Below are 25373 nucleotides of genomic sequence, written 5' to 3' on the forward strand. Positions count from 1 at the left end.
ATATATATATGATTACTAATGAATGAAACTTAATTACTTGACATTTACAGATGATTGTGGCCAGCTGGAAGGCGGCGAGTCCAGGATTCGTGTTCGTAACTGGCTTATGCTGGCCGACAAGTCCATGATCGAGAAATCCTCTGACGAATCCTCAGGTATTTGACTGCACAGGCTGCCTTTTATTTTTATATTATTTATATTCTACTTTTTTTATGAATTATTTTTATAAGAAACCTTAATTTTTTTATATGTATTTCTTTTCAATAACTTTGTTTTCTTTTTACAGTCATTCATTTTGTTTTCTTGCTGAGCACACACACAAACACACACACCTACACATACATAAAACGATTTTTTTTTTTCCTTTCTTTAAATTATTTAAAATTGATAACCATTCATAGACAATATTAACTAACTTTAAAACATTCCAAATTTCTATTTCATGACTAACCAAAAACCAAAAAATAAAAAACTAACTAAAAGACAAACTAACTCAGTCCAAAAAGTCACTCATAAACGATGCTAAAACCACTAACAAGTCGTCGTCGACGCCGAACCGGCCCAGAGTTTCAACGACAACCACCTCGACGTCCACGGCAGCAGCGGCGGCGGCCACAATTGCAGCGAAACAAGCGGCAGCGGCCATTGCCAGCAGCAACATTAATAACAACAACAGCAACAACAGTTTGACCCAGACGGTGACCCAAACGGTGACACGTATTGGTAGCATTGGACGCACAACCATTGCCTGCATTACGCCGGCCAATAATGGCAATAAGAGCTCGTCAAGCAATTGCAATGTGGATGCTGCATCGGCTGCTGCTTTGGCGGCTGCTGGAGTCGAACTTGATAGTATCGATGACACTATGACCGAGGTGATTGTTAAGATTGAGAATCCAGAGAGTATGCCGCTCAATGAGGATGATGAGGAGGCCGTTTGCAATGAAGCTATTGATGATGAGAATACCTTCGATTATGACCTGAAACTGGGCAGTCCATTGTCGTGGACTTATGATGCTGTGAAGATTGAGAATGAGGAGTTCGAGGATAGTTACCTTATGGACAACGATGACGATGATGATGACTTACTGACCACAGCGGCGGCCAGTCAGAAGCATGCCAAGCAATCGAATGATAAACAAATGGCTGGAACACTAACCAGTGGAGGTGGTGCCGTGAAAAAGATCGTGTTGAGTGCCCAGCAGCAGCAGCAGTTGCTTGAACAGCAGCAACATTTACAACACTTACAACTCCAGCCCACCAGTCAGTCGCTGCAGATCAAGTTGCCCGCCATTCCAGCCACCATAACGACAATTTCGGCACCCAACAGCAAGCAAATGGTATCCGGAGCGGGATCAAGTGGTGGTTCCCTGACCACGGCTACGCTGATGAGCAACAAATTGGGTTTGCCCATTAAGGGTCAGAATCTGGATCTGCACTGGTCGCATTCGGATGACAATCGCTATCGCGTCCTGGTCCAGAATAAGCGCACACGTAAGGAGTCATTGGAGCACTCCGCCGATATGATATACAATGCGGATATCGAGAAGCCATGGGTATGCCGTAACTGTAATCGCACCTACAAATGGAAGAACAGTCTCAAGTGTCATCTGAAGAACGAGTGCGGCCTGCCGCCGCGTTATTTCTGCAGCAAGATGTGCGGTTATGCCACCAATGTCCATAGCAATCTGAAGCGTCACCTGAACACCAAGTGTCGGGATCGCGAGAAGGATGCCGATGAGGAGAAGAAACCCCTGCCGGGTGGCAATATACCAGTGGTTGTGGGTGTTGGCAATGGTGCTGCCGTTCCAGTTAGCAGCAGTAACAGCAACAGCGGAGGAGGAGGAGGTGGTGGTGGTAGCAGCAGCAACAACAGTAGCACCTACACCTTGGTGTTCAAAAACGACAGCGCTTAGGAGAGACTTGGACTTGTACAAAATGCAGGCCGCGGCTAGAAAACGGCTTTGGAAACGAATCTTCTGCTAGTGCAAATCTTGGTTAAGCTCCTTGGAGTTGGGAGTTGGTCATTGGGATCCAACCGGCCTATCCATGGATCTTGGAAGGAACCACGGAACCCTTTAAAATTTCTCTATTTTTTTCGTTGAACGAAGCCGATGATGCCGTGGAAACTAGGAATAGTTTGCAATACACTGAACAAAAAAGACATGCCAGACAAAGAATTATTGTCTTGATTTAGCAAATTCTCACAAAAAAAAAAAAAAAAAAGAACAAAGCAAAAACAAAAAATTAAACTTAAACTTCATATAAATATGTGTAAATTTTTTCCCAGAAAAAAAAAAAGCAAAGAAAAACCTTAAAAAAATTGAAACCAAAACGAAAAGAAAATTATATAAACTAGTCATCAGCTAAAAATTGTTTTAAGTGTGCTACAAAATGAAAAACACAAAAACACAAAAACAAAAAAAAAGATAAAGAAAAAAGGGAAACTTTTATAATAATTATTTAAATAAAAGGAAACCCAAAAACTATATGCATGGCATTAACATAAAGCAAATGCCCCTCCAAAGATACTTAATATTAATAATAATAATTATAAACTTTATTGATTTCATATTATGTTTGCGTATGCAATAATTTTTATAATTTGTTAGAAACATTTTAAAAAAATTTAATTTCTGGTCATTAAGTTATGCTTATATAATAATAATTATTAACTAAAAAAAATAAAACAAAAACCAAAAACGATTATCTAGTCAAAACGAAACGATAATGAGATATAATATTTTCAATTTTAGACAAAAATTAAACCTAATTGATAATGACAAAATGTTTATAAAAGTTTAATTCAAAAAATATCATCAGCGCATGTATGCTTTGAAATTTGTTAGATTTAATGATTGAGAATGATAAACGAGATCAGCAACGGCACTGAAACTACCAGGAAAACTACCCAAACAAAGTGTAATGTAAACAAAAAAGAAAATTGAAATTGAAATTGGAAAAGGAAAAATAATAACAAATACCTCTATGAAGTTGCAAGAGAGTTAACCCATTATATTGAGTACGATTATAAACTATGTATTTTGCCCCATAAACTGATGGATCGTAATTATTGCCGGCTAAATGTATTAAAAAAAAAACCAAAAAACAAACAAAAAAGAAAACCAAACACAAACCCAAAAGAAAATTCGAAATACAATTAAAAGCAAATGTCAAAAACAAAATACCAAAAACCAATGTTGTACTTATTTTTATATAGAAAATTTCCTCATATTTCCACATATCATACAGGTAGAACCACACACACCCCCCCACTCGATCGCCACATCTCCCTATCAACCTATCCTTCTATATTCCCACAAAATCGATTTCTTAGGCAATATCTTAGCTTGCTTAGAATCTATACTAATCAGATCTATATTTCAGGTGGATGGATTGATGATGTGATGATTGAAGATGATAAAGATGATGATGATGAAGATGGAGATGATGATGATGTTGGTCTTGACTGATGAAGGACAGCCAAACAACGGTGTTGCCTCTTCCCTCTCTTATTGTTGTTTGCATGCTTAACTACTACAAACTATATACAAAAACTATTTATACAATATATAGATATGCATAACTATGTATCCTTCTACTTAGAACTTATATACTATATATATGTATTTGTTAGCTGAAGTAACTATAACTATGTATGAGACCTATTAGATTTGTAGTTTGATCTGTTTTTTTTTTTTTTTTTTTTTGTTATTTTCTTTGTATTGTTGAAGGTTTAACTTTAAGTTTCTTTTAGCTATCCATCTATCTATCTATCTGTCTTCTACTTAGCGATTGTGAAACCTATAAAACTTACAACTATATATATAGCATTAAATTTATTTAAAAATTAAAACATGAAAAACAAAAAAAAAAAAAAGAAAACCAAAAGAAAAACTTAGTTTGTATAGAATTATTTTTTACAAAATATTCCTTACTTCTATTGAGAATTTTTAATTTTTAGTTGACTATTGTATTATGATTTCCCTTACATTTTAAATATTGCATGCGTATTATTTATATATATATATATAAAAAAAAAGAAAACCTGAAAAGTAAGCAGTGGAAAATTCCGGGAAGTGATTTTCCTAGTCCTGCGAGTAATACGTCCTACCTACCCTCTCCCCTCTAGCAACTATTAAGTGTTTTTTGTCACTAACCACCCAACCAACAACAACAACAACACACATTATCCTTAAAAAATAATTACTCAAAAAAATGATGCTTTTTGAAGGCATTTTTATCACCTGTAATTTGATCAAAAAAAAAAGTTGTTGTTTATTTTTGCTTAGCTCTCTCTTCCAATGTTTTTTACTCAACATTTTCGATGTACTCATTGTGTTTTAATTTAATATTTAATCAAAAATTTACTTTTGCAGCCTACTTACACAAGCTCACAAACACACACACACACACACACAGAGAAACACATCTACACAAATACACAAACACACACACACCAATCCAGTTCACTCCACTGTCCATTTAGCACCATGTTTATCACTAAAGCAACATTTTTAACTCAAAAACGAAACAAACAAAAACCAAAAAACAAGTAAACAAAAGACTCTAAACAAATACGGTAAAACTTCATATTTTATTTATATATATATTTTCCAGTTAGTAATAGGTCTTTTTATGATTTCTATCCAACAAAAAACAAAAAAAAAAAAAAAAAAAAATTCTAATAAAAAAAATCTAAACTAAAATGCTAATGAAATTTCATCAAAACTAAAATTTCTATTTCTTCTATTTTCATATTTTAACCACATTTCCCAGATTTTGGCCGCTTGTCGCCCAATCGTCGGAACTATAGCATGTTGGGCATCAAGACGAGTCCCTATACCAGTCCCAGTGTCACGCCTGTTATCAAATTCGAACCGGGCAGCATTCTGGAGGATCACAATGAGCATGGCAGTGGCCGTGCCACGCCCACCACCACCACCCACTGCCCAAGTAACCTGCTGGTGCCCAAATCCCAGCCACGCCATGGTAATGGTGATAACGATGATGATAGCAACGACGAGGACAGCATGGAGCCCTGCGATCTGAGTATGGATTTAGCCAAAGCTTTGCTAGCTGCTGCCCAGAGCGGTGCTCCTGCGAACCTGCCCCTTGGCCATCATCATCATCATCATGCCCATCATCATCCACATGGGCGAGCCCTGCCACAGCTGATATATTCGACTGTACCGGTCCAGGTGCCGCGTTCCGATACGCCCAAGCGGCGCTACAGCAGTAGCAGTGGTCCTGTCCAGGATCCGGCGAGCAGTGTGGCTGTGCAATTTGTGGCCGCTGCAGCGGCTGCAGGATTGGCAGCCAATAATACAAGTGCCTCAGTGGCTGGAGTAGGAGGAGCATCAACTTCGGCGGCAGCAGCAGCAGCGGCGGCGGCAGCAGCAGCAGCAGCAGCAGCGGCAGCTGGAGGATCAACGGTGGGAAATTGGAGTAGTAGCGGTGGAGGAAGTGGCGTTGGTGGTGGAGGTGGCAGTGGCAGTGGCGGTGGCGGTGGCGGTGGTGGAGCCTATGCCTGCGATAGATGTGGTAACACCTATGCCCGGCCGCACAGTCTCAACCGGCATGTGCGATTCGAATGCGGCGTGGAGCCGAAGTTCGAGTGCCCCATTTGTCACAAGAAGTCGAAGCACAAACACAATCTCGTGCTGCACATGCGCACCCACCAACATCGATGATACAACAAATGCTGCAACGGCATCCGATGACGCCAGGCTCTCAAACAACTAGTGGCTGTCGGGACGGATCCGGGATCTCAGTATCGGTATCAGGGATCTATGTAGGATAAAAAAAGAAGAAAAAAAAACAATGGGGTACACAGAGCAGGTTCTACCATAGGTTTCGGGTCAGCTTCAGTCAGAGTCCCAAGTCCTAAAAAATCAAACACACACACACACACACACACAGCCACATACAGTTCAGTTCAGTCCAGTCCAGAGCGCGGTTTTTATGTAATTTTCCAAATGATCTTGAAACATATAGTCGTTTTTACCTATATATATATATGTACAGATATATATCTATCTACATAAATATATATATATATATATATATATACACTAACTCGTAACTATGTATATATACAGAAGGAATATTAACAGATTCTAATTTTTAGATTATTTTTTTTTTTTTTTTTTTTTGTTCACTTTAAATTTTTTTTTTTTCAGAGCAGCATGTTTTTTTTTAATTTTTTGTATTTAATTTGATTTGACAGGAGTTTCGTTATTGAGGGGCGCGCGAGAGTGCAGGCGCCGTGCCGCATGATGTTGCATGTAACGTGTGTAAATCCTTAGGAAAACTCAATGATCTCAATGAACTTTTTCTTGATTGTGTGGTGAAAACAAAAAACAAAAAACAAAACAAAAAGAAATGGAAAAAATGGGGAAAATTATGCATTTTATTGTAGCAACAAGCAAACGCAAAACAAAATAATAACATTCACATTAATTATAGTGTAATTTCTAGTGCAGGGCACTCTCGCGCGTCTTTCATGTTTTGAAAATGGAATAACAATATATATATATATATATATATATCTATATAGGGAGACAAGGAAACCACACAGAGTCAGAGTCAGAGACAGAGACAGAGTCAAAATGTAGAGCTTAAGTTAGTAGACCCCAGAGAAGGCGTTTCCAAAATCTAAAATCAACTTAGATCATGTGCAATACAAGCAACAAGCACCAAAAACATTTTTAAAAAAAAAAATCTACACTGATAAAAAAAGCAGTCGTCGTTCTTTACCTTTTCACATTTTTTGTTTGTTTATATATATAAATTCACAAACTCACATCGATAAAGTGTTAGCAGTTTGCTTAGGTACGCGTACGCACCCCAAAGGCCACAGGAATGCATGATATATAAAGGATATATATTATATATAACAAATTCTAGCTAGTAGTTAAAACTCAACGATCTCTATCTACTCTTTTTTCTAAAAACAAACAAACAAACAAACAATTTATTAATTTATCTTGTGCTTGTGCTCATTCCATAAACGTTTTTTAAATTATGTTTTAATTATGAACCACGATATGTGATAGCGGGAATTTTAATTTGACCAAAAAATAAGGAAAAAACAAATCAAAATTAACGTGACTTTGGGTTCAGGCGGCTCTACACAAAGCAAACAGTTTTCTTTTTTGTTTAAAGGCAAACTAAAACAGTTATTAATTATTTTTAAATATATATCATTAATACATAAACATAAACAAGCATATGTACGAGAGAAGGTAGAAACAAGAAAGAAAGAAAGAAAGAAAGAAAATTGGCAATGTTAACGGGTTGGGGGAAACTCGCATCGAGTCACAGTCAGAAATATAAATTGGTATGTGATATAATCAATATAGTCCTCATTCTAATTAATCGTAAACATAATTGTATATTTTTCCTTGTTAAATTTACTATAATTTTTGTCAAAATTCAAAACAGAACGATAAACAAAATATTTGCAGTGCAGTTTATGTTATTAATTTAACACACACACACACACGAAAATGTTTTGATAATTGTTGATATACAAACGATGAGCTTAAATGTATAACAAACTTGCTTAGGTACTTCATAAACAAAATATTGATATCTAAAAAGAAAAAAGAAAATTATAAAAAAAAACACACTTAGAGGGGCGCATACCATAATTTGTTGTCAGTTTCGAAGTTTGTGCCACACAAAAAATGTGATAAAGAAGTAAATTAAACAACAGACAACAAATTGGCACAAATTAACACAAAAAAAAATATAAAACAAAAATCATAAACGAATATATTAAAACGAAATTGTTAAAATAAAAACAAAATTCTTATCGGTCAGTATTCGAATTAGGTGAGGAAATTCTAAATTAAATTCGTTATAAATTTGTAAAACAAATATTTTTGGTTATCTGCTTTTGATTCATACATTTATAAATTATAAAAATAATATATAAATATTATATATATATATTAATATAAATAATATATTTTTTAATCGCTTTCTTGCGCTAGTCAGTTACTAGAGAGTTTTGCTTATCATTTTTGTTTAGATTTATACTATATTATATAATAACTAATGTGCACTACACGAAATTCACGATTTGTATCCGTTTTGTATAATCGATTTATTTAACGTTTTTTCTAAGGTTGTGGTTCTTATTTATCTTTATAAAGCATAATAATTTTAATTACATTTAATTAACTTTTTTGTTACAACAAAACGCAAGCAGAAGAAGTATCATCTACTATGCCTATATATATTTTATAATTTATCAACAGCGCATGTGATGGACTCGAAATGAACCAAATATATAGGAAAACAAAAACAAAGAAACGAAAATGAAAAAGATTGTAAGAAAATCCAAGACAGACAAGCTAATTTGGTCCGAGAAATGGCAAAAATTTCGAGTCGTATAGTTAAAATGTAAAGAAAAGCATGTGATAAATTTCTATATAATTTGATTAACAATTTACTAACACTAAATGCCCTTAAAACCACCCCCCAAAAAAAAAACAAATACAGACAGTTTGCATACTACTGGAGTTAGTCGTTGTTACTAGAGTATGTACTACTACAATGCGAACGATTACCATACAAAAAAAATTAATGAAAAGAAGTGAAATATTTTTGGAGAAATTGTACTAACACCCAGAAGATAACTCTATTTCTACTAATATGTATCTTTATTAATTCTGTTAAAAACAAAAAAAAACAATATCAAAGATTTATATAACACCCAAAAAACACACCCCAAAACACAAAATACACGTTTAAAAAAAAAAAAAGAATTGTTGTAAACAAGGAGCTGTGAATGTAAAATTATATGTAAAGCAAAAAATATATCTATATATAGATAACAACAAACATACAAACATATAAAAGGAATCGATGTGATTAATTGTGATTGAAATGAAACGAAGCAAAGGATCAGATCGGATCTGATTAGGTGAGAGAGGAGGAGCAGGATTGAGCAGAGTGGGTGGGCAATAGGTTGGGTTATGGACATGAGAAAGGCTTTCTTTTCAAACACATACAGATACATACACACAAACAAAACACACACACACACACACACACACACGACACACATAAATAATAGATATTTCTAAGAAAATCTGATATTTTGTCTTTCTTTCTACTAAGCTATATTTTTTCCGTTTGTTTTTCTTTCGTTTTAAACTAATTTCCAAAAAAATCTTAACTAATACTACAAAATGGGGAACTAAAACAAAACATAGCACACGCATACACAATAAATCAAGTAAATCAATTAGTTTTAAGTTAACAAAATATATTAAAAGATGAAAAAAAAACGAAGTGAGATATGAATGTTGATTGCTGTTAACGCACGCTTCACGAATAGTAAAAATGTTGACAATGAATGCAAAGCGCCGAAAAAAAAAACTAAGTAAAAGAAAATTTAAGAAAAATGTGTCTACAAAACGAAAACCAATTTGTTATATAGCTAAGGTTGCGCCAACAAAATAAATTTACAAAAAAAAATTATACAAATACGACAAAGAATCACATTGCTTTTTGCACTGCAATTTAGATTAACAAATTGAAAAGAAAAACTAAAAAACTAGAAATCAATATATTTATAAATTAAAACAAAAAAAAAAACGAAAATCTAACTAAAACAAAACGACATTCAAAATGCCAGTTAGACTATGAAAAAGTGTGCTTAAACTTAAAACAATTTCAATGGAACGATGATGATGAGAAATGTTAGAACGAATTCAGAGTAAATTTATTATTATGTAATTGTGTATAAAGCCGAGAAAACGCCTTAAACAAAAATTTGTAAAACTATTTTAAATGTTAAAACGATACAAAAAAAAAAAAAACGATTTAATTGTTATAAGTAAAACAGGCAAGAAAACAAAACAAACAAATAAAAACTAAATTTAAATATATATTGAAAAAATAGTAAACAAAAATCTTAAAAACCAACCTTTAAATGAAGTTTTCAAGTTCTTTCTCTCCTTACAGCTGCTAATCAATGGGAAAATCTAGTAAAAGAAAATTGGTTAAACTTAAAAATCTTGAACTAATAGTACTTTTTCTCTTTTTCTAGGTTTGATGGAAAAGCTAAAGCTTGGAAAACGCAGATGGAAAGACGTGGAAATCTTGAATGGAAACCCTGAGGAATGCCTGATGAATGTTTATATACTGAAAGTGATTTGAGCTTAGTTATACTGACAAAAACCAAATATATGATAAACATATGTAATTTAATTTGCTGTATTGTTGTAGTTTTTGAAAAATCTCACACCCAACAACAACAACAACAAGCAACAACACACCAACACCAAACACACATTTGATTTGTGATTTTATTGTTTCTGTATATATATTTATATATATCTATTATATGTTTTAAAGCTTTTGTTTAGATAAAAAAATGCTTGAGAGTGGCTTTTGTATATGTGGTGCATTCGTGTAACTCTACTGGGGATTGTGTCATCCATCCATCTATCATCATCCAGCATCTTCATCATATAAAACCAACCATCATCAACATCAATCAAGCTGCTAAAACTTCATCAACAAGAAACAAACCAAACTCAACAACCAGATCAACATTCACCATTCAGCGTCTCTTGGGTATTAGCCAAAACAGTAAAAAAAAAAAAAAATGAAAACAACACTAAGTTTTAAATATAATTTGATTAATTTTTAAACTAATTTAAGTTGATGTACGCTTAGTTATTGGCCCACTATTAATTTTCCTTTGGTTTTGTTCTCCTTTTATTTTGTACCGACACCTCTCTCTCCATGCTGTGTGTGTATACTGCCCCGTCCGTGTGTGTTTGTATGATGACCAGCAGACATCTATCCGATCCTGGGCAGTCTCCTTGGCGTGGACACCTCAACGAGTGCCAATCCCGGCTCCAGTGCTAATGCCAACGATGAGTTCTATGGCTATCATCTCAACAATAATAACACAACCAGCACCACCATAAGTCATGCGAAAAACAATTCGGGAAATGGTGGAAATTCCAGTGGCGGAGGAGGATTATCTCGGGATTCCTTCATGCAATGCAAGCACTGTAATCGTTACTACAAGTCCCATCAAAAGCTGCAGGAGCATGTGCGCAAGTACTGTCTCAAGCAGAAGAAGTACAAGTGCGTGTCCTGCGAGTATCGATCCCGGCGCAAGGATCATGTCCTGCGACATGCCAAACGCAAGCACTGCATGCTCTACGAGCAGTCCAGAGATGATGAGGAGAGCCTGTATGTGATACGCAACGAAGATGATCTGAGCAACGATGAGGAGGTGGGCGATGGTGAGGATGGCGATCCCGAAGATGGCGATCCTGGTGGCATGGACAGCGATGTGGCAGCCGCCCTGTGTGAGATCAATTTCGATTTCGCTGGTCGGGATTTGACAATCACAGCAGTGCCAGCGTTGCAGGAAAGCGAGGAGGATGACGAGGACTATGATGACGATGGTTAATGGCTGGATGAAGCGGTGGTTATGAACATCCTCCAAATGAGAGCAGCCGCTCGTGAGGCGTAATGTGAAATGTTTACCAAATGAATAATGACAATAGTTGCTTGTCCAAGTAGTTAGCTACCTCTAAAACTCCAAAACCACATATCCAACCTGCAACTTACCTAACGAAACCCAAATTGTTGTGGCAACGCTGGTGTCCACATTCCTGCACAAATTACTTAATGAACTTTCAACTTTCTTATACCAATTTCTCTGAGCGCATTCCGATTTTCTTTTTTCTTAAAGTTTTCCTTTATTTGTTTCATTTTAAACTGTCTTTTGTTTGAGTTAACCTTAAGTTTAGCCGGAAAGAAAAACGGTCAAAGACCATTTTATTTATATACATAATACGATACGTAAAAGATACAGTTATATATACTATACTATATGGAAAACCTTAATGTTTAGTTCTACTGTGGTTGGTGTTCTCAAACAAACAAAAAAACAAAAACTCAAATATTCTTGCCAGCAATTAGGGCTTTCGCATGCAAAGCAATCAAAGACTTAAAGCGCCATTAGTTTGCCACGTTTATTCAAACACACACATAAATACATATATATTCCTCAGTTATACATTTAACAATTCGATATATACACCTATTACTATATCTAAATATATATATACTATATATATATATATAACGCCTGTAATTATAGTTCTTTGGTGTTCTATGAAGCAAAGCAAACGTAAAGCAAGAATTTGTACATTTTTTTAAAAAAACAAAAAAATATATCTCTATTGTAAATGCAAGCAATTAAGAATAAAGCATACGAATCATATATGCGTCAAAGCAAAAACCCAAAACAAGCCCAAGTTTATAATCCCTTTTAACCCAGAAAAGAAAAGAAAGCCCCCTTTTCCTCTCCATCAAAATCAAATTCGAATCCAAGAATACCAATTGGACGGCCTTGCAGCTCAGACACTTGTTTAATGCTTACAAGTAATTATAGAACCAATCTTTGAGTTATTCATCCGGCGGATGACTAACGAATCTTTTTCTCTCTTTCATTGGCTTCTTGCAGATGGCTACTGGACTATTCTGGAGACGGTTCCCTATTCAATTGCCAATGCTGCACCCAGCACGGCCACCACTTTGAGTAATGGTGGTTCGAGTTTGTTAACAGGCGCCACTGTCGTAGTGGAGCTGCCTCCCGATGATCTGGGCAATCCGGTGGGCAATATCCAGTATACTATTCCAGCATTGACAAAAAATGCCACAACGAATACGAATACAACAAGTTTGCTGCACAAGCCACAGGCCACCACCATACAGATTGTGAAGCAGCAACATCAGCAACAGCAACAACATCCTCAGCAGCAACATCATCATCAACAGCAACATCGTCAGCATTTGACCATCCAGCAACCGCAGACTCATGCGCGACAGGAGTACATCAAAATAGACACGTCCAGGCTCGAAGACAAGATGCTGCTCCGGGACGTAATGCAATATGGGGCAACTAGCATTGCCATGGCACCGCAAAGTGCCACCACCACTGTGGTGTCCACACACGAGTCCGGTTTGATGTTGGCCGATGCCGATGAGGCTGAACGAGAACTAGAGCTGGAGGCCATGAAAGTGGATCCCCATGTTGAGGAGCACCTAATCGATGATGACGGTTATGTGGTGGAGAAAATTCATGATGCAGAACAGTCAGTTCATCAGGAGCCAGAGAAATTGTACATGAATGGAATATCCAATACCATACACACGGCCACCACGATGACATTGCAACAGGTGACGACTGGTGACTATCCACTGGACGATTGCAAGTATGCATGTAATGTTTGTGGCAAGACCTACAAGATCAAGGGATCCCTAAAGCGGCACAAGAACTACGAGTGCGGAGTGGAACCCAATCTCAAGTGTCCCCACTGTCCGCACAAGTGCAAATATAGATCGGATTTGAGAAAGCATATGAACCAGAAGCATGCCGATTCCGGGGAGGCCATCCTTGGCACCTAGGTCGATTAGTATTAAAATGTATTTAACATATTTAGTCTCTGTTTAGCACTTGTTGTTGTGAGTTACCATTAATGTGTGATGAATTCTTAAACTAAATTTATTAATTTATAAAAGGGGTGAGAGGCAGAGAGTATCTTGGAGATTTATCAAGTTAATTATGCATTTTTATGGTAATTTTAGTTCCTCAAAAATCTAGATTAAATCAGTTCATGATTATTTTGTATATAGATGATATATAACCGATAAATAACACTTTATTTCCTCATAATGTAAATCTCCAAAAATATTCTCCTCTCCCTACTAGTCAGTAAACTGTTTTTGTAATATAGCCAAAGTTATGATCTCAAAATGTAATCTGTCATAAATGTAAGCTAGTTTGGACTGAGTATCGAAACGCGCCGTCAAGTCAAGATCAAGTTGAATTGCTCAATCTGTAGAAGAATCAATTTTCGAATCAAGCTCAAGTGAATTTTAAGTATTTTAAACTCGAACATTATATACCCTAGATAACGTTTTAAAAAACATAACCCAATCACTGCGTATTTACCATGTATATGAAAGTACCAAATAAATAAATGTTTACAATCGAAACGAAGGAAAAATTATTAAAATAATTTCCGATATAGAAGATTATAAAACCCAATACTAATATGATTTTCTTTTCTCTAGGAAAACCCCCACTGGAAAGAGATCGAGATACTGGAAACTACAGATGACTGGCTCAACCATAAAAGGTTTATAAATTTGAATTGATTTCGTTTTAGTTAATAAGTAGTCCAATCATTTATCAGCCAATAAAAATGTCAAACTAAACCAATTTGTTGTATTCATCACCACTCGATCACCATTAAAAAAAGAAAAGACTGAATCGAATACCCTGTAAAAAAGAAAAGAAAAAAAAAACTGTGTGACTAGCTCAACTGTTTGGAAAGAGCTGAAACAATAGCAATCTTATTTCTGTTTCTCCTGTCTGTCTCCAGATTTCGTACGCCATGGTCCGAAGAACCAGCTCCTGTGCCAATGTGGTCGCTACTACAACACCCTCAGCCGCCTGATGCTACACCAGCGTGAGGAGTGCCAGGACTTTAAGCGATTCCAATGCGATTTTTGCCTTAAATGGTTTAAGCGACGATCCCACCTCAATCGTCATAAGAAACTCCATGATGCCGAACTATTTCTAGAGCCACTAACCAAGCAAAAGCCAAAGGCTAAGACCAGCAAAAAAGTGTCAAATGAAACCACAACGGATGACATGGAGGTCAACACGGTGACTCCGGCAGAAACCGATGAAGAAGTTGATTTTCCCTATACGTCTCATATTAAAATCGAAGATGAGGAGTTTATTTAAGTTTTGTTACAAAAAAAAAAAAAAAAATTAATAATACCTATTACTAGAAAAGTTCTCGTTGATGCCAAAAATACTGATTTTGTAAATAAATAGTGGAAAACAAGCCAGTGTCTTGTCGAAATCGAAGACTCTTTTTCTATACCTTTTCCGAGACCTTAAGTTTGTTATTAACTTCTAATTTAATATTGTAAATATATTTGTATGAATGCGACTGAAGTGAATGTACAAACGCGTATTTATTAATTTTATGTTTCATTTTTCATTCAGCTTTTAGAGAATTTATTTGGTTTTCTTTTCTTATGATTTATATTTTTATTTTGATTTCCTGGGACTTGTTCTCTCGTTGCAGTGACTTCTGTGGAAAGGAAATACAATTTGCGCATCCAGGAGAATTCTTGCAGTTCACTGGATTATCCCAGCACTTCCAGGCAAAAAGTAATCCGGGATCGAAAGACAGTTAGTCCAGCATCTGAAACAATCAGTTTGGACCAGAAAAGTGAAAATGAGGAACCTTCGGATGTGGATAGTGCCGCGAGTCTTAAGAAAGCCATGGCCAATTCGGATGCCATGATAGCCCTGCAGCAATTGGCCTCCATTTCAACGGCTAGATCACTGCAACATCTTGTCCAGAATATGACTAATATAGATAATAGTGCCCTGATTCCGGGAAGGAAGCTTCCACGCCAAGCAGCCAAGAGGTCACCCAAATACGAGTCCAATCGATGTCCCCTGTGCTCCCGCGTCTGTCGATCCCAGGCATTTCTCAACGAGCACATGCGCAAGGAGCACTCTGTACTAATTTAGTTACATCTCTTTATCTTCATCTTGATCCTAGATAGTTGAGCCTTTCACCTACATTTGTATTAAACTTTGTGGATTCGGAAATCTGCTAAATAGATATAAATTTTGTAACTATTTTTTCATTATAAATACCAATTCGGCCCAAATCAACTTCACATAAATGGAAGTTATCACTCACAAAATTTCAAATCCACATTCAAGACATTCAATCTTGTTTTTATCAGAACTGACAAATTTGTATTTATTACAAAAAAAATATTAAATATAATTATTGTTAAAGGTACCCCCCTCAGAAAAAGGCTATGCCAAATACTTTATAATTTCGTTTTCAATTCCCTAAATTTATTCAAAGTTTATTATTAAAAAAATCAACCAAATTTTAATGACCAAAAATTATAGAATAGAAATTTGTGTAAAACTCGCCTAGTTTGTAAGCTTAAATTCAAGTCAAAGCCTTTTGCATTGAACTTACTTTTAAAATATTTTGCATTATAACTAGTTAGTCCTAAATAATATAGAAGAGGTTAATAACTATATAGTTAACAAGGTCCAATTTAAGAGTTTTTATACCTATTGCAAATAAAAAGATAAACTAATTATTAAAAGAAGGTAAACCATAAACATGGTGATAATTGAGTTGTTATTTCATATTTAAAGCTATTATATTGTAATGTATACTTTTATTTTATTTCTTTAAAGTTGTTCTGCGTATTATTATTTGCCTATAAAAGGTTAGTATAATTTATATTTATTTTTGTTTTACTCTTTTTTATTAATTTTGTTTTTTTACTTCTTTTATTTTATTTTCAGTTAATCTGTTAATTGGCAAATGCATTTTAAACAAAAGGATCCCAAACAGCAGGCAAGTACCTGATTATCTTTCAGAACCATTCTACCTTTGTAATATCCTTGTGAAAAATGATATAGGATTCAGATATCCAGACAAGTAGATACGGATCGGAGGATGTCAGAAAGAGAGAAGAATCCGAGTAATAATCCTTTAACCAAACAGGTTTTTTGGTAACAATAGTTGGGTGTATGAACTGCTGCCCTTGAATCTGCATTTGCAGTGCGAAAAAGGGAAAAACTCATTCGGCCAACCACAAGCTAACTGTACTCACGGATCTTTTGTCCTCGAAAACGAGAGATGTATCCCTCAGATACACGCTCTATACCATCTCTCACGCTCTCGCCCACACAATGACCCGAAATACATTTGAAAAACATTTGCGCACACATAAATCAGGATCTGTTTTCCTGTGTTTGTGTATTTTTCTAAAAATAAGTTTTCCATTTTCCACTGCCTGTACCGCGTTTTGCCTGCCTACGCTGCCCGGCTTTGTATCTATATCTATGTTTATATATGTATGTATCTGTATCTTGGCTGGTGCGGCTTTTGCAGTCGTGCTTCCCACGTGATTTTCCTTGATTTTCCCAATTTTGCCTGCCTGCCCCTATCGGTCTCTCCTTTTGGGCTTTGCCTTCGTAAAGCCTGGTCTGAACTATCAACTCTCAACTCAAAAACACACACACAGGACACAGAAGTTTCAGGGGCTGGTTACCAAGCTATTTGTGTGGGATTTTTCGTGGAAAATGGTCGGTAAACCTTGATCGACAAGATAATTGTGTGTGCGTGCATTTGAAGATATTTCCAGAAAGGAAGCGTCGCGAAGTTAGAGTTCTGGAAATTCTGAACATATGGGGATTTATTTATGACCTGCCTTGTCCTTAACTTTTCCACAGTTCAGATATTAAGGAATTCGTTTAAAATTAAACGAAAATAAATCTTAGTATTTTTAAAATAATTAAGCATATTCATTTTCGGAACACAACTTTATAACAACAACTTTTATAAAATTAAAAGTTTAGAAAACTAAAGTAATTCCTCCAGAAATATTTTGTAGATTCTTTCAGAATGAAAATGCGTAAATTATATTTGGAATATTTGGAAAGACTTAAAATTGAAGTTTTAAAAAATCCTTTAACTTGGTTAATAGTATTTTTGTCGCGATTTGATTTTATTAAAAAGTTGACATCAGCTTTCAGGAAATAAAAGTTTGTAGAGGCTGACTTCTATAATTTAGCTAAATACTTTAGAAACACCTTAGAACTTAAAAATTAAGTCTTTATTAAAAAAACATACACAAGCTTTGAGTTCAAACTTATTAATAATAGCCCAACAATTTTACAAAAACCACGCATTTTCATAGGCATTTCCAGAAATATCTCTAATGACTTTACTAATCTAGAACAATCCAATTTAACTTAATTGCGCTTGACCTTGAAACTCTAACACGCATTTTGAACAGATGCATTTGGAAATGGAAAATAAACATGGAAAACACCACCGGAAGCTGGCTTAAAATACATATATTTTCCACTATATTCCACTGCGCCTGCTTGAAATGCTTTGAAAACCGCTCTCTCACTCTCTGCCTCCCTCGCTAGCACAAACAGAGAAGCGAGATCGTGGAAACTCTCAGAGAAAGTTTTCCCGTATTGCAGTTTTCCATAAATAGAAAGAGAGGAAGGGGAAAAAAACAGACAGCCCACAAAAACAACAACTGTTGAGTTTAGGTAGAAAAACCCGAAAACCGAAAATAAATCAAGGATTCAAAATGAACCCAAAAAGCAGGCAGGCTACACTTGCTGTGCAACAGATACACACGCTTCCTAGCACACGCACATAGATACTCACGCATACAGATGCAGATATAGGAGTATTTTTGAGATGCAGCTGCGTTTCGGGACTTAGGACTTGGATTTGAAAATCCGTAAGCTAGAAATGCCAGCGAAACAGTGCAGTTTTGATTGTGTTGCCGTGTGGACGCTTTTCGGTGCGTTGGTCGTGGGTTAAAAATGCAAATTATGCGGTGATTAAAGCTAGAAAAGCTTGAAAAAAGCCTTTAATAAATATTTAAATTATTTAAACTTTAAATTAAATAAATAATAAAGTTGCACCCAGACCAAACCTCAAAGCTAAAGCCGCAACCTGCACTTAAATTTGCTTTTTAAACTGTGTTGTTTGTTTTTGTGTCAAAAGTGTTAACATTTACAGAATTTTAAATAATATTTAATAATTAATAATAGTTGTCATAAAACACAACAACACATTGTAAAAAGGCACAGAAAACTATATTTTAAAAACAAAAACTAATTAAATAAATTTATTTATTTTTAGGTGCCCCCAAACTTTGGATTAATCCCAGTTCTGTTAGATAAAAACGGAAAATTTTTCATTTTCATCACATAGCTAACCTATTCTTCTCTGTTTTTCTAGATTACTCAGGTAATGAGTTTCACTTAAAAAGAGGTTTCGGTTCAAAAAAAAAAAAAAAAACTCACCCACCACATAAAAAACCACCAACACATCAGCCACAACATCATCATCAACCATCACCATCACCAAAATAATTGTGTTTTCATTTGCTGCAGCTTTTCTAATTTATTTGTTAATGCCAAAAAAAAATGTGTTCACTAAATTAATAAAATGTTTAATTACGTGTACTTTTGTTTGTTTAATTTTATAAAAAAAAAAAACAAGAAAAAATTATGTGTTTTGCTTTAACTTATTTATTTATTTGTAGTTTAAATTGCTTATTTCTAATGCATGCCTTTCATCTAACACCATATAAACCCTTTTGTCCTAATCCCAGCAACCAAAGAGTTTCAATTTGCTTTTTCATTTGTCACAGCCACAAAAAAAACTTTTGACAGTTGTCAAAAAAATCAAAGGAATTTCCAACGGAGAAAAACTAAGAAAATCAAACTAATCAAAACTATGTTTCCGATTGCAGATTTGAGCAGGAAGGAGAATACCGCCCCGGAAGTGACCGTCAGCACCGCTGAGATTCAACGCAGTTTCCAGCGCAGCATACTCAATGGCAAACAGCGAGATGATCAGAAGATCCAATTACCAGGTTCTCGCCGTAAACGCTTATCCGTCACCGAGGTCTCCGACATGCTCTTTGAGTTCTACAAGACCAAGTCGGCCAAGGTACCAAAGCAAGAGCAACCCCATCGTCAGGTCTCCCCGACATCGGGCGAAATTCTGGATCCCTCGGCCATTCCGGCCATGGCCGTCTATGGTTCGGCTTCCGAAACGGCCTCAAAAAACTTGAATGCTGATGAAATGATGCGGGCTCAGAACACCACAATAACACAAGTGGTGGGTGCTGCCGCTGGCGCCGCCGCTTCATTTCATCCAAGGCCCCAATTCACTCTGAAGACAGCGGCGTCATCATCGCCCATGGAACCACTGGGCGCTGTTAAGGCTATACCAACATCAGTACTGGTGGCTAATAGTTCGGCTGCCATGACTCCGAAACCCCAGGCAGCTGTAATTGCCGAGGCCCTAATGCGTAATGGCCTGCATAGCTTCCAGCAGCAATTGCGTGCCCAGGAGATACTGCGTCAACAGACTCCACATCGTCGCATCAAGGAGGAGAACGATGCCGGAGTTACTGTGAGCGATATTACACCAACGAAGATTTTGGAGAACCTCTTGAGAAAGCAGCAAGAGCGTGATCTCCGCCATTCAGAGTGCGAAAATGAACCTGGCTATTCGACCGAGGACGAGGATGAGGGACGTTATCATGCCTTCGATGACATTCATTTGATGGAGCAAAATGGTGGCAAGTTTGGCAATTCTTCCGGCTTGGGCATGTTTAATGCTAATGCACATGGTGGATCAGCCAATTCGATTCTTGATGCCCATCAAGCCTTCCGCAATTTAGAGTTCACTCTGAGCGATTACGGTGGCAGCAGCAGTAATGGTAGCACCACCAGTCCCAATGGCATTGCATTGGATGGGGAGCCGGTATACGAGTGTCGTCATTGTGGCAAAAAGTATCGCTGGAAGTCCACATTGCGTCGCCATGAGAATGTCGAATGCGGTGGCAAGGAGCCATCGCATCAGTGCCCCTACTGCCCATACAAGTCGAAGCAGCGCGGAAATCTGGGTGTCCATGTGAGGAAACATCATACCGATCTGCCCCAGTTGCCCAGCAAAAGGCGTTCCAAGTATTCGATGAAATGCGATAATGGAATGAGCGGCTCCATGTCCGACGATTCGCAGCAGGGCAAACTGATCATCGACTTCAATGTGAAGGGAGAGTGCTCCCAGCTTGATACCAAATAATATTGTATGGGGACCGGAGTGATGCTTCCATTTAATTATAAAATTTTTTCAACTGATGAATTTGACCATTTTGCGATTATTATTTCTTGTCATTCATGTGTGTCATCCCAAATATTTAATGTTTACTTATAATTTATTTTATGTAATCTAAACAAATGAAAACCAATCTAATCAAGCAAATAATCAAAGTAGTTCTAAGGCCTTTTTTCTAACGATGCGTTCATACGCTCAAGCATTAGTTATTAACTTTAAAATTGTAAAAAAAAAAATCAAATAATCACAAAAAACAATCAATTTTATAGTTGCAAATTGTGTGCAAAAACTTATTAAGCAACACTTAAATAATTTTTCATAAGGCCACTACTAATTAAGATATTAAACGCATAATGCTGCTGTCCAAGAAAAAAGTATTCTATTAGGGCTTGCCCAAGTGCGTATTTCCAAAAAGTTTCCAGCATCTTGCCCAAACTGAAATCCTTCTGCCATCCAACGATCTCTAAACTTGGCTAGAACCAAGCTCCTAAGACATGACCTTTTGGTAACTAACATACTCGATAAGCTCAATCGATGCCATTTACACTGATACTCTAATGACTGATATATAGTTTAGAAGAGATATTAATTTTGAAAAATACCATTTCCCTTAAGTTTTGGAAAATGACTATTCCTTGCCCTGAAGACATTCGTTTCATTTATATATATTTATGGACTTTTTAAGACTGAGTTTTTTGTATCTTAAAAATTATATACCTATGACCAAAAAGAAATTGGAAGATCATATACGATTCCCAAACCAAAAACCAAACACATATATTATGCCTAAATGTTTTATCTGATATTAATGTTTGTATTTTTAGCATTAAGCTTTTGTGCCGTCACATTGAATCGCCCAAGATTTTATGATTGTATTCTAAATAAGTTTATAATTCCTAATTGTATATCAATGTGATCTTCGAAACGATCTAAGCGAAGACACGATTACGAACTGTGGGGCAGTGTGACTGCTAAACATAAGACATGATTTTATAATGAACTTTTCATATACAATGTTTACATTTTAAATAAAACACAATTACGTATTAACTTTTAAAAATACACGAGTATAGTTTATTATTAGGCGCAAGAGACTTTTTGTACTATGATTGAGTCGGACTGCGATAACAAATACTTTTGAAATTTGATTCTGATACCAGGAGAGATTGCAATATGACTGTGGAGTGAATAATGCATTTACATATTAAAAAAAAAGATAACAAACACCGTTGAAATTTTTAAGAAAATGCCTCATCAGTGGAATTAGTGATCATCCTCTGTTGATTGTAGTCTGTGTGCAAGAGTGTGAATGTTGATTCCCTTAGATTCGTTGCCTTGACTAATATTTTTTCAGTACGAGCAGCCAATGGCCACGGTCAGGAAATCCTCAAAGCCAATGGTAATGGTTCCATTCTGCTGGGTGTCTCGCTGCCTGAAGGCCTCCGTGAAGCGCTGAACCTGCACGCAGAGCACTATGAACTGGTCCACTGATACTTCCTTGTGGCTCTGGGGGTCGCTCTTCTTCACCAGAAAATTAATGAACTCGGGAGTGAAGCGGAAGCCCATCTGGGTGAAGGCTGTTGGAATAGGTAATAATTAGTTTCAAGTCGAAGTATATATTTAAAAATTAAACCAAAAAAATACATTCATATGTACATTAGTACATACATACAAATAAATTTTATCTTTAAAAATATTTATGAAGTAAAAGATTCTTATCATTTATACAGACTATTAATCATCATGGAAAATTATTTTCTTAATCAGTATAAGTTTATTTTTAGTCGATCATTCTCATCCTTATGTTTATAATTATTTTGGTTAGGCTCATTTTATCAGATTTTTTATCATAAAATACTATTTTTCTATAACGAAGTTGACTCATTTAAGGGCGCACAAAATATTGTATTTATCTATTGTTTGCTTTTTGAAAATCAATCGTGAGTCATATTCTTCACATTGATTTTTATAGACATACTATTAAAAATTCAAGGATTTAAGACTCAAATCGGGTCACTTTAAAGAGGTTCGGCATTTCTTAGCTTAGAGAGTTTAATTTCTCAATGAGGATTTCCATTTTTATACGAACCTTGTGTTAATTCCTGCTCTTCAATATGTCCAGAGGCGTCCTGGTCGTAGGTCTTGAAGACTTGCTGAAAAAGTGAGACCCCCAATTAAGTCGGAATACTTAGTTAAATGCTATAAAAACCTTACCAGCCATTGATTGATATAATTGTAGAGCTTCTCGAACTCATAAACATCAATAGTTCCGCTGGCATCATTGTCGAACATGCCTGTTGAGTAAATTAAATAAAAAAATGCGATAAAATACAACATAAATCTTAGGGTAAACAAATGAGATATAGTGTCTGGCGCTCCAGGTTTTCAAAACAAATATGCATGTGCCCCAGATTAAGGGGAGACTATTGCTTTAAATACAGCGGAACTTCCATGACTCACAAATTTTCCGTAAACAATGCCTTAGAATTGAAAATTTTGGTTTATGGAAGTTCTACTGTATGAATGTATGTACACCACGGAAGTCAACTACTGACGTCACAGTTCCTGGATGGGGGGAACTATGGGAATTTTTCCAGGAATTCCTACAGGACTTTCGCTTACTTATCATCAGCTTGCAGGCATTATCCGAGAAGTGATCGCCACGCCCATTTACCAAAGCGGCCTGCAACTCGGAGGCGTTGATCTTTCCAGATCGATCGCGATCCACCATAGCAAACCATTGCTGTGCCTGTGGAGAAACCTGGGCATTTTGCGGCGGAAATGCTCCAGGTGGCGGGGCATAGCCACCGGCGGGCTGGGCATATGGATTATAGCCTTGTCCCTGTAGATAGTTAATAATTAATCCATTTATTACACTTTATTAAGCCTGTAACCACTTACATACGACATTTTGTCACGAGCCTATTTCGATTCTAATTGGAACTTGATTGACTAAACAAAATTAATAAAACTGTATACGTTAGCCAACACTTTTTAGGGCCAAGCGATAACAAGTGAAGAAATATCGATAGTATTTCAATGTTTATTGCTTGTCTAAACTCGCATCTCAATCGCCGGCATAAACAAGCAGAAGAAACTAAATTATTTATCAAAAATGTCGAACTTTGTGAATTTGGATATCTTTTCGAATTACCAAAAGTACATAGACAATGAGCAGGAACTCAGGGAGGTTAGTAAATCTTGAAATAATGTTAAAATGGGCTCTAACACTATTAAATCTTTAGAACATCCGCATTGTTGTGCGCGAAATCGAGCATTTGGCGAAGGAAGCCCAGATTAAACTGCAGATTATACACAGTGATTTGAGTCAGGGTAAGTCTATTATTAAATATTTTAGTAAATTAGATGGTTTTTTTTACTATATGGTTAATATCTTTTCCTTGAATTACAGTTAGTGACGCCTGTGGTTTGGCCCGTAAACAGATCGAAGCCTGTGCCGAAAAGTACCAAAAGTTGGCCAACTTGGTGCCAGCTGGACAATACTATAGGTGAGTCACATGGTGAAATCTCGCTCTTTTTATAGTGGGTGTCTAATGCTATACCCTCTGCAGATACTCAGATCATTGGACTTATATCACACAGCGTTTGATCTTTCTCATTGCCTTGGTTATTTATCTGGAGGCGGGTTTTTTGGTTACCCGCGAGACAGTGGCCGAAATGTTGGGATGTAAGTTAAATTCCTTTGAGAACTAGTCCAAATAATAAAAAATTTCTTACACATAGTAAAAACCAGTCAGTCTGAGGGTTTCCACTTGGATGTTGAGGACTATTTGCTGGGCATCCTACAATTGGCCTCGGAACTCTCTAGATTTGCAACCAATTCTGTGACCATGGGCGACTATGAACGTCCTCTAAATATCTCGCACTTTATTGGAGATCTTAATACAGGATTTCGTCTGTTAAATCTAAAGAATGATGGTTTGAGGAAACGCTTTGATGCCTTAAAATATGATGTTAAGAAGATTGAGGAGGTCGTCTACGATGTTAGTATACGAGGTCTGTCCAACAAGGAGAAGGATCAGCAGGAGGAGCAGGCTACTCCTCTTACTGAGTAGTGGACATCGTACTTAGGCTAACAGACATTTTTTAAGACCTTAATTAAACTGAAAGAGTTCCATTCAAAAAAGCATTTATATTTGGTAAATATATTGATATATATCTCATTCATTGAACAGAAAGCTATTGCTATTTTTCATTGCATTTTATAATGCATTGTTGGTTTCCGTAATGAATATCCAGTTTGTAATTGTAAGATTCAAATTAGTTGTTAATTTGTAAGGCAAACTTTTAGTTGACGTTGCAGATAATTTGATTATATTACCCATAATAAACCTAACTTTTTAGGAACGTGCCTAATGAGAATAAACTTTAAGAAGTTGTCAAAGGATTTAATACGTAATCTGTATACATACATAAATCACAATTAATCTCCGAAATATTTAACAATTTAAGCTATAAATTGCAAAGATAATTATGGCATGATAAGACATTAATTACACACTTGCTAAATTATCACTATAATGGAAAATGGTGTACCTATAAACAGAAATCAAGCAATACTTAAAACATAAATAT

At 36.0% G+C, this 25373-nt stretch overlaps 3 protein-coding genes across 11 annotated transcripts in view; 2 read left to right on the forward strand and 1 right to left on the reverse strand.

The window, feature by feature from the left end:
- The window catches only part of LOC108112164 (longitudinals lacking protein, isoforms F/I/K/T), a 65967-nt gene extending 44130 nt beyond the window's left edge, over window positions 1-21837 (forward strand). The window contains exons 6-7 of one of the 9 annotated variants that reach the window (XM_017221919.2): window positions 51-155; window positions 484-2368. In XM_017221919.2, coding sequence (XP_017077408.1) covers window positions 51-155; window positions 484-1916 — 1538 coding nt within the window. In that variant the 3' untranslated portion in view covers window positions 1917-2368. Of the gene's footprint in view, window positions 1-50; window positions 156-286; window positions 2386-4779; window positions 8177-10820; window positions 12287-12511; window positions 14047-14435; window positions 15025-15152; window positions 16213-19401 lie in introns of those variants that run through there. The other 8 variants (XM_017221937.2, XM_017221936.2, XM_017221920.1 and 5 more) reach the window with 8 other exon arrangements.
- LOC108112170 (peflin) lies at window positions 21824-23806 on the reverse strand. The gene is made up of 5 exons (XM_017221947.2): window positions 23679-23806; window positions 23400-23619; window positions 22992-23071; window positions 22867-22930; window positions 21824-22354 (listed from the first exon to the last, which is right to left on the reverse strand). The coding sequence occupies exons 1-5, from the start codon at window positions 23685-23687 to the stop codon at window positions 22128-22130; spliced, it is 600 nt and encodes a 199-aa protein (XP_017077436.1). The 5' UTR covers window positions 23688-23806; the 3' UTR covers window positions 21824-22127.
- An 11-nt stretch (window positions 23807-23817) lies between these two features.
- LOC108112169 (translin) lies at window positions 23818-25185 on the forward strand. The gene is made up of 5 exons (XM_017221946.2): window positions 23818-23967; window positions 24023-24110; window positions 24190-24286; window positions 24350-24465; window positions 24522-25185. Exons 1-5 carry the CDS (start codon window positions 23893-23895, stop codon window positions 24851-24853), a joined length of 708 nt encoding a protein of 235 aa, XP_017077435.1. The 5' UTR covers window positions 23818-23892; the 3' UTR covers window positions 24854-25185.
- Window positions 25186-25373: the final 188 nt, after the last annotated feature.

The sequence above is a fragment of the Drosophila eugracilis genome, unplaced genomic scaffold (assembly GCF_018153835.1).
Source record: "Drosophila eugracilis isolate 14026-0451.02 unplaced genomic scaffold, ASM1815383v1 contig_90, whole genome shotgun sequence".
Taxonomy (NCBI): domain Eukaryota; kingdom Metazoa; phylum Arthropoda; class Insecta; order Diptera; family Drosophilidae; genus Drosophila; species Drosophila eugracilis.